Genomic DNA, 9,842 nt, shown 5'->3' on the forward strand with positions numbered 1-9,842 from the left:
CATTGAAATAATAATAATAATAATAATAATAATAATAATAATAATAATAATAATAATAATTTATTTCTTAACGATTGAAATACTTAAAATCAGATTTTAACAATTGAAATTAATAAAATAATTATTTTTTATTTCATAACGATTTCCATTTTATTACTCAAATTATTATTATCACGTATATTTATACTCAAGTCATGTGAAGATTGTTCTTACCGTTTGGCCAAATTGTTAAAATTTTAATATTTTTTTTAACCCTACACTATTATATATGATAAAGAGTTGTATATGATAATTTTTTTATAAAAGAATAAGCATTTAATGCATTGAATTTTATAATTTTCAATAAAAACTTGTAATACATAAATTATAGTACTTCAACTCCCATCTTATATAAATTATATTATTAATAAGATCAATGATTATATTATGTAATGAAAGGATTAATATAAAATATTAAATAATCTTTATTATAAATAAATCTTATGACATGTTTGAATTTATATTTAAATATTTATAAATTTATGTTTATTTTAATATATTTAGTTATAATTTTATATTAAATTTATATGGTATTATGTACAATAAATTATGTCTTGTGGTATGGTTAAAAGAGTTTAAAAAAATTATTATTATATAGACTATATTAAAAATATAATTTACAATGACGCATTTAATAAAAGACCTTAATATATTTCTTTTATTATAATCTTAAAAAAAAAAGTTGACAAGTTATACTGTTGATCTTAATGAGAAATGCGAATGAACCAATTAAAATAAATTCTTAATTTGTGCTTTAAATTTTTTTTTTTTCATATTTACATAAATTATGTATAAGACACATGTATTTTTATCTAGTCTATATATCATAGTAATAAAGTTTTTTTTTACTATAAATTTCATATAGTTTTTTAATTTATATTTTTCTATTTTTAAAACTTATTACATCATTTTTTTAATCAAATTTATTTATTTATATAATTCTTGATCATGTGTATTTATTTATTTTTTATTTTTAAAAATAACTTTTAAAATTGAAAAAGCCCTATATGAAATATAATACTTTTAATAAAGAAAAGTATTTTTTATTATACATAGTAAATAATAAAATGAAAAATATACATTATTATAAATCCTATTTAATATTTTTTATTTAGGTATAAAACTATATTTATAAGTCTCGTTAACAATAATATAAAAGTAAAATCTATTTTTTATATTTCATTAATAAAATTGCGCCATTCTATGATTTAGATGCTTGTACAGTTATGAGTTAAAAAAATTAGATATTTTAAATTCATATGAAAATAATTATTTTAATACAAATAATCTGTACATCATAGAAAACAAATTATCAGTGGGTATTCTATTTAATTATAAATTAAAAATATTTTATTAGAAAATAATAGAATGAAAAGTATTTATGTTCAAATCCTTTTAATTTTTATTACATGAGAGACTAAAATTATAAAATAAATTATTATATTTGATATTTTTCAACTGGATACCAACATAAATTTAGTGCACATATAATAATTTAATTTTTTTATGAGGGTAGGTGAATATAATTTATTATATATAAAAATTAAAAATAAAATTTTAACACTTCAAATTTTTAATCTTTCATAGAATTATATTATACATTAATTTAATTTCTAAATATTTATAATATTAAATTATTTAAATATTAAAAAATATAAAAAATATTTCTTATTTTAATTTATAACTTAATAGAATGATTATTTTAATATCATTTAAGAACTATTTGATACTATAATGTTGCCATACTCAAATTAATAAAAAATATTTTTTTACATACAAAATAAATATGTACTATTTAAAAATAATTTATTTATTAAAATATAACATAAATAAAACATTATTTAATATTATTATTAATACTTTCTAAGTATTTAATAATAATAGAAATAAAGTATTGCATATTTTATAAACTCATTCATTAATTGGAATTATTCGCAATGAACATGTTAATCAAGCATATGGATAAAGTTCGTTTTCAACCAAAATACGCAAAGCCAAAATGATAGAGTAAGAGCTTTTTTTTAAGGTTAGCATTTTGCTATATTTTCTGAATAAATTTTTATTGTTTTATAAATTGACATTAATATTATATTAAAAACATGAAAAAATTATTAAGTTTGATTTAATAATGGAAAATTATAAACATTAAGTGTGGAAAGATTTAAAATGATAATGAGAAACAGTAGTGTTGGGGGTGGGTTGGTAAGGTGCATATGGTCCTAAAAATATAAAGATGGGGTTTACGTGTGTTGACATGGTTTGACACATGTCACCGGCACAGAAGGAAAAAGAGAACCGCAACTTGACTTAGAACACAAAAACACAACTTGTGGTTTCCATTTTGCAAATTGTGGTTTTCGAAGTACAAACACAGACAGCCAGAAAATTCTGGCTAAGCCATACCCCACAATTTGTTTATGTTTGCTAATAGAGATGCTTTCTACGTGTCATTATCTTCATACACCAATGCCTAACCCCCAACCCACCACGTTTTACGTCACATATCGTAATGCCTTAGACTTTCAACAACATAACACTCACCTAGGAGGACCGAGAACAAGCAAATTCTTGTACATTCGTTGTGGGGTTTTCAAAGTTTGTTCCTTTCATGGTTCTTTTGGTGAATTGTGGGAGCAAGATTGAATTTTTAGCGTTATTATGGATTTGAGCCATGAGTTCTGGTGAGTCTTTTCATCAGACTCCAAGACCCTTTTGGGTTGTGCTTTAAGCTCTTTCTGTGTACATGGATTAGAGAAACATGGGAGGAGGGTGCTGCATTTTGGCAATTTTCCATGTTTTGCTTTTGTGATTTTAAGGAATAAGTACAATGATGTGCTTTACAATTATTAATTTTTTAATCCAGATTATGGGAATGGAATGATACTTTTGGACTAGTGATTTTTACCCTTGTAGGATTGGTTTTCTGGGTTTTAGACATTCTGCCGAGGAATCATTTGGGGCGTTCTTAAGGGGCGTTTTGAATTGTTGTCTCTAGAGATTAATCTATGGTTTAACCTCAGCAATTTAGTACTTAAAAATGAGTAAGGAATCTGATAAGGTTTGAAGGTTGCAGATTTTCTATGTAATTAATATAGTTATCTTGCATTGTGTATCAGTATGAACTTATAAATAATTTCTTCATTTCTGCAGGAGAGTGCCTTTAGCGTGATGATGCTGTAAGGTCTGGTTAATGATATTGGTGTGGTTTTGAGAGTACAGTTCAAATGTGAATTTACCAATGCTGATGCGTGAACACACTAACAAAATGGTGATAATGAAAAGATAGTAACGTCAAGAAGTGATCCCTTTTTGAAAATTTGAAAGAACCCTGCCCGAAAAATAAGAAATGGGGTTACCACAAGTGCCTTCAGGCTGCATTGCTGAGGAAGTGGCAGCATCACTAGGCACATTTGTTCAAACTGCACCTAGAATTGCCAACATAAGCAACTATGAGTTTCACTTGTTAGCCGGAGAAGACATAGATAATTGCAGGCAAATTGATATACTTAACTCTGAAAGAAAAAATATTCTAGAGCCTTCAAAGGAATCACATATTTCAAGTATGTGTAAAGATGGTAAATTGAAGATTGACCCCATGGAACAAATTGGTAGGTTGTCTGTCAATGCAGGGCAAACTATGCAGACACCTATTTCTAGGACTGTAGGTTTTCAAATAAGAACATCCACCCCTCGTGTTAATGGTTTTGGTGGAAATGGATATTCGTCAACTGTGTTTAATGTCACCAGTGATGCAAATGATGCATCTGAGTCACAAGTCAGAAAGAGGTTATTGTCGCCTTTGAATGGGATTCTGCTTGCAGATCATTTTAAAATTGATCCCCTGGACATTGGTAATGGTATTTATCAAAGTTGTTCAAAGGCTGGTGATGATAATTCTAATACTTCACAGGGGTATAAGAAGGTTCATGTTGGAAATTACAACAATATTCACTCCAAGATCTGGCCTTCATGTTTTCAGGAATTTTCATATTCATCCTGTGATGACTCTACTATAAACCATATTGTATCTAGTCGTGACCATTCACATTGTGAACATACGGAGCCATGGTCTTATAAGCATTTTAAATCTTCTCCAGCACTTAATGATTCTGAAAAAACAGCTAAAATAAGGCCTCAAACAGCAGCATTGTCTATACCACAAAAAAAGGTGTCATCACCTCCCTTCCCTTTGTCTCCTCTGGGTAAAAATTCATCTAAAAATGAAAAATTGGGAGGATGCAGAAATATTGATACTACGTTGGATGATGAGAATTTGCTTGTTAATGATGCGGAACAATCACTTGAGAGAACTTGTCAAGGCATTTTATCTGTACAGGAGGTGCCAAGTAACTCGCAGTTCAATTCCAAATATGTTCAGCAAAAGTCTGAGATTTTTATTCCTGATAACATGATTGATATGAAAGAGTATTGGAGTCATCCTTCTAGCTTTCCTCCTCAGGATGCCAAGTTATGTGGATCTGTGAGTAAACTGCCAGTTAGAAGGTCCCTGGTTGGTTCATTTGAGGAATCTTTGTTATCTGGTCGCCTACTATCTGGGAAAGTTAGTCAGGTTGGCATTATTGGGTCTCTCCTTTGTGCAATAATTTCCTAATGAAGTTGGCATAATTTGAGTGACCTTTCTGTCCTTGTAATTGGATGCCTTCCATGTGCAGAAAATTGAAGGCTTTCTTGCTGTGCTGAATGTAACTGGCGGCAATTTCTCACCTCAGTCACAAAAAATACCATTTGCAGTAACCAGCGTGGACGGAGACAAGTACTTACTTTACTATTCATCAATTAATCTTTCAGGAAAGCTATTATCAAGCAAGTCTAGAGTCACTAAATTTCAGAGAACCCTTAGCATGGATGAATCACGATCTGAAAAGAGCCGTATACGGATACCTATGAAAGGACGTATTCAACTGGTAATTCACTACAAGACCTTTAAAATTTTTAACTTGAGAACATCATTTTCTCCTTTCTATCAACAAAAGTACAAATGCATTTATATTTATATGTAGCAAGAAAATGGTTATGCATTTATCTGTATAGGTAGCAAGAATACGGTTATGCATAGTGTTGCAGACTCAATGCATAACTTAATGTTTCGTGAATTCTATTGTTTATTCAATCTTTTTTATACTGATAAAAACACAAGGTAGCATGATGCCACAACTTAGATTTTTGGAGGTAAACAAGATTTCCGATACAGTTCTTAAAAGAAGTCACTAATTGACACGTGATGTGTTTAGGAAAGGTGGTTGTCAAAATATCAGTTTCAAGGTTGGAAGAATTAGTTCCTGGTCTGCCACTAGTGCATTACAAATATTTGAGAAATATTAAATTACTTATAAGATCTGATATGCGATAAATTTGTTCCATACTATACATATCAAGAAACAATTAGCATGTAATTTCAAAAATTCTTGTGCTAGCTATCGTTAGTAACTTCCCAATGAAAGTAACCTTACTGTTGGCAGCTTGGTCTCTTTCTGGGTGCATGATTAATTGCTAAGTGTTCATTACCCCTGGCCATTTCAACTCACTGCATAATTACTAGTAAGTTAATAACCAAACTAACTTCTTACCCTCAGCAATCTGAATTTATTCTGCAACGTACTTGTGAATTGTGATCACTACTATTGCTATGATAATTAAATTGCATAAGGAAGGGTGAGATAATATATGCCAGTAGATCCATAGTTTGTAGCTCGTTTCATAAAATTAGTGTTGTGTGTAAGCAGCTGGATGTCTGGTTTCTCAATTATATTCTGGATTCACATGTGGAATTCTACGTATTTGTGTGTGTGACAGACTAATTGACATAACTGCAGGTTCTCAGCAATCCAGAGAGGACACCTATCCACACCTTCTTTTGCAGTTATGATTTGAGTGACATGCCAGCTGGTACCAAGGTAAGATTGGGTAAATATATCATATACAAAGTTCTGTCATCATGCAACCATCCATTTGCATGTCGTATAATCATATTCCTTTTTTACTTAAATATTGGTTGGAGATGTAAATGATAGGAGACAAACCAAATTTTTAAGGGGTAGAACCGTAGAATGGCTAATTGGAGCAACTTGGCGTAACTGCTTTGTGTCATACCTCAGCCTCAAAATTAAAGGCCTATGTTGGTGTGACAACTGTTTGAGCAGCTGTTAAGGATTGATTTGATGTATAATAGAACGTAATGTCATAAACATTTTGTTAGTGTGTCTTCATGTGTTGAATGGAGATGAACAAGTTCTCATGTGGACTGCATGATTCAGTAAATTAATTCCTACTTGGCATTGTCATGCCTTTTGTGGTCAGTCTGCAAAGGCAGTGACACTGAAGCCAGCTTTTGTTAAATTAATTGAAACTATGTTTTATTTAAAAGTGAGTAATATGCTTTGTTATTTCTTCAGCTTTCGCTGAAAAAATTTACCAGTTCCATGTTTAATGAGCTTTGCCTGTATTCATCTAGAGTAGACATTCTTGCGGCAAAAGATCACTTTAACATCCTCATCTAGATCAATCTCTACGACGGGAAAAGAAGGCCATACAGATTCTGACATCACTGATGCCAAGTTCTCATTGAGCTCAGTTACCAGTCATGGAGATAAAGATCATCTCACCTCAAAATGTGGAGAGTTTGATAGTTTAACATGTACAAAGGCTGGTAAGGAAGAAAACTTGTGTTCAAGAACATGCCTGGTTAACGAAGACAAATTTCTACATGGTTTTTCAAAGGCTAATGACAATACTATTAACACACGCATATTGCTTTATGCACTTCACCTTCGCTTTATATGCCCCTTCCCTAAAAGACGTTCAAGGTCTGTTCACAAGTCCAAATCTGACCCTCCCTCTGCAGAAGGAAGAAATATTATGGACAATGAACACGAAAGAAATTTCTACTTGTATGATGATATGAGGGTAGTGTTTCCTCAGCGTCATTCAGATTCTGATGAGGGCAAGGTATGTAAATATGTGTAAAGTGTTTTTAATGCATTCATGCGCTAATAACTTGGCAAATATGTATCACTCTTGGGTAATCATGGGCATAGTTATTAAATGTGGACTAGAGGAACTGACTGGTTCAATCGGTTGGGATAGCAAGTTAGACAGGTTATGTAAACAAAATGGGTGTGACTTGGTTCAACACAACTAGGCTTCACATTATATGATGAAGGAATGAGCCCCAAATTTGACACAACTTGATCTTTTCAGCATAATTGTATAATCCATGGGCATTTTAAACTTGTAATTGAACCTCTGATCTTGTATTATAAACCTTGGTTATTTAATTTTTTTGAACTTGTGATCCTATTTATCAGTACTACACGAAACACTAACAGAGGGTATCTTCACTAATGCATGTTCAGTTAACCATCTTGAACTAAATGATGTTAATCTTCTTAAAGAACATTGCACTTACTTTTATTATAATATGATTTCAAATATAGTCCTAGAAGCATCAATTATGTAAAGTTTTGCATTTCTTGGTTCTCCCTTTCTCATTCTTTTCTCATCTATTGATCATTTCATGTGGCAGTTACATGTGGAATATCATTTCCCTTCTAATCCAAAATACTTCGACATCAGCTGCTGAAATGCCGCTTCTCGCTCAGTGGTTTTTGTACATATAGTTGTAAATGTTCAGTTAACCATTTTGTACATATTGTACCTTATACAATTTATTTCTTAGAATATTTGAGGCCATTTGCATCCATGTAATTTGTAATTTTGTAAATTGGATAGTCGCTGTCCATTTTTTATTCACAGTACTTTGATTAATTGTGCTGTTACTCTCCTACAACTGGCATTAGATGGCTCAATTGAGATCTGTGGCCGAAACAGAAATACCATTATGCTCATACAATAAGAGTGACATCAAACACAATATTCTCTAAGTTTCATAGAAGATGAGAAGTAAGACTAGAAGAGGTTAATGGGCAAGGAGATTATAATAGGACCTAAACACAGGGAATGGAGGTTTACAGAGCAGTATGCTATAGCAAATGACTGATAAACTTAAAATCTACATGTAGAATTTGCATTTGTTTTCATTAACATTTCAAGTATCTTGCCTCCACCATAATAACATTATCCTTGGGAATTTTATTTTGACATTTATTAATCGAAATCAACGTCATGTTATTCGGGTTTCTGTTAATTTAGCTTTGTAGGATTTCGGTTCAAGTTGTATTTCATTACGATGTGGCAAACTTGAAAAATGTAAAATGCAGAGGGAGACATAGCTATTGTGCCAAAATTTATAAGTAAAGGATTGAATTGGTGAAGGAAAGGCATCGAGCAGGGGTGAAAAACAAAAGCTATTGAAGTGAAGTGAAAGAAAACTATGAGGAAAAAAAAAATAGTAAGTAAATCCTGAGTGTGTGAAGAAAATATACTAAATTGTGAAAACACTATATTTTGTCACTCGTGTAAAAAGAGTGAACATGATATCATACTTTTTTATATACACAGTGGAATATTCTTTAAAATTTGACATGTGATTTTTCCTTCATTGTTAGAGGATTTTTCACGTTGAATATTGATATTTTTTTATATACAATATCGATACGCTATAAGATCTAATTTTATTATATCAAAGTTATTATTATTTATCTCTTTGAAATTTTAAGGTACACTGAAACAATGCTTATTGAACTTAACAAGTGACATCATAACTTTAGTTTAGAATCAAAATTAAAAGTTTAAATTAAATGGAGAACACCAAGCTCACTTCTACAAATTACTTCATTTGGACACAAAAAATGAAAGATACATTTTGCATGTGATCTTATGGAAAAGGGAGATGTAAAACCAAACAATGTGACAATGAAGATTGGACAAAAGTTCATTGAAAGGTAATAGTTTATTTGTGCAATGGGTGGATTTTAGTATTTTTCACCATCATTACTAAAAATACGCTTTATATAGACAGATAATACAGATGAATTCAATCTATTTGTAATACAGATGAATATTAAATTTTTGTTTTTGTTTTAGTTTTTGGAGAAATCTGTCTGTATTACAGACAGATCAAATTCGTCTATATGATCTGTAGTTGAGGCAAAAAATCATAGACAGAATTACATATGAAAATTTATGTTTGTAATTTAAAAATTAGCGAGAATTTTGGAGTGAGAGTTATAGACAAAAAAAATTGTCTATAAATATGACTATTTTTATTGTCTTTTTATCTGACTATTTACAAATAGATTTTTTTTCATTTGCAATGGTCTTTGGTGGATTTATAGACAGATAAATATATTTGTAATTAAACTTGTAAAATGTATCGTTTCATTAAATCATTTAGAGATAAATTTTTTCGTCTTTAATGTACGAAACCCATCAAAACAGTGTCTCCTCCTTCTTCTTCTTCCTTACTTTTCATTATTTCTTCTTTCTCTCATCTCCATGTCTTTGTCTCTCTCTAATATCATTAATTTTTTGGCCTTTGCGAGTGGTTGAAGCATCTATTTGAAAAATAATCTGCATCGTTGTGTTCATAGTACAATACTTTAACTTTTAATTAGTTTAGTTTTTAAATTTTTGATGTATAATAGAGACTTAAAATTTCTAAGATAGGGTTGTAGGGCTGAAGATTATATGACTAGGGAATGGGCGTAGAGATCCTTCCTCGAACTTGATTACTATGTGCTGTGGGATTGTTTATATTTACAGAAATTGTAGAATATGCATATTGTGGAGTTATAAAGGGATGTGCTCTAGAATAGTTTAGGATTGTGATGTGTATGTTTTTGATGCATTGATTAATATATTGTTATATAATATATAGATTATAT

General features: G+C 30.2%; 1 protein-coding gene across 2 annotated transcripts; it reads left to right on the forward strand.

Moving 5' to 3' along the window:
- The first annotated feature begins 2,385 nt into the window (after positions 1-2,385).
- Positions 2,386-7,988, forward strand: LOC113852552. Of its 2 annotated transcripts, XM_027482861.1 has the most exons (7): positions 2,386-2,720; positions 3,190-4,609; positions 4,713-4,964; positions 5,874-5,954; positions 6,517-6,706; positions 6,803-7,005; positions 7,583-7,985. In XM_027482861.1, the coding sequence occupies exons 2-7, from the start codon at positions 3,386-3,388 to the stop codon at positions 7,637-7,639; spliced, it is 2,007 nt and encodes a 668-aa protein (XP_027338662.1). In that variant the 5' UTR covers positions 2,386-2,720; positions 3,190-3,385; the 3' UTR covers positions 7,640-7,985. The 2 variants fall into 2 exon arrangements, with proteins under 2 accessions (XP_027338662.1, XP_027338661.1); XM_027482860.1 differs by having other exon boundaries at positions 6,517-7,005; positions 7,583-7,988.
- The last annotated feature ends 1,854 nt before the right edge of the window (positions 7,989-9,842 follow it).

Source organism: Abrus precatorius, unplaced genomic scaffold (genome assembly GCF_003935025.1).
Source record: "Abrus precatorius isolate BTA unplaced genomic scaffold, Abrus_2018 Scaffold10, whole genome shotgun sequence".
NCBI lineage: Eukaryota > Viridiplantae > Streptophyta > Magnoliopsida > Fabales > Fabaceae > Abrus > Abrus precatorius.

Excerpts from the sequence above, each read along its gene's own strand:
- LOC113852552 (XM_027482860.1), top strand. The coding sequence starts at position 3,386 with ATGGGGTTACCACAAGTGCCTTCAGGCTGCATTGCTGAGGAAGTGGCA. Across the intron at positions 5,955-6,516 it reads ACATGCCAGCTGGTACCAAG|ACATTCTTGCGGCAAAAGAT; the intron begins GTAAGATTGGGT and ends CATCTAGAGTAG. Across the intron at positions 7,006-7,582 it reads CAGATTCTGATGAGGGCAAG|TTACATGTGGAATATCATTT; the intron begins GTATGTAAATAT and ends TTCATGTGGCAG.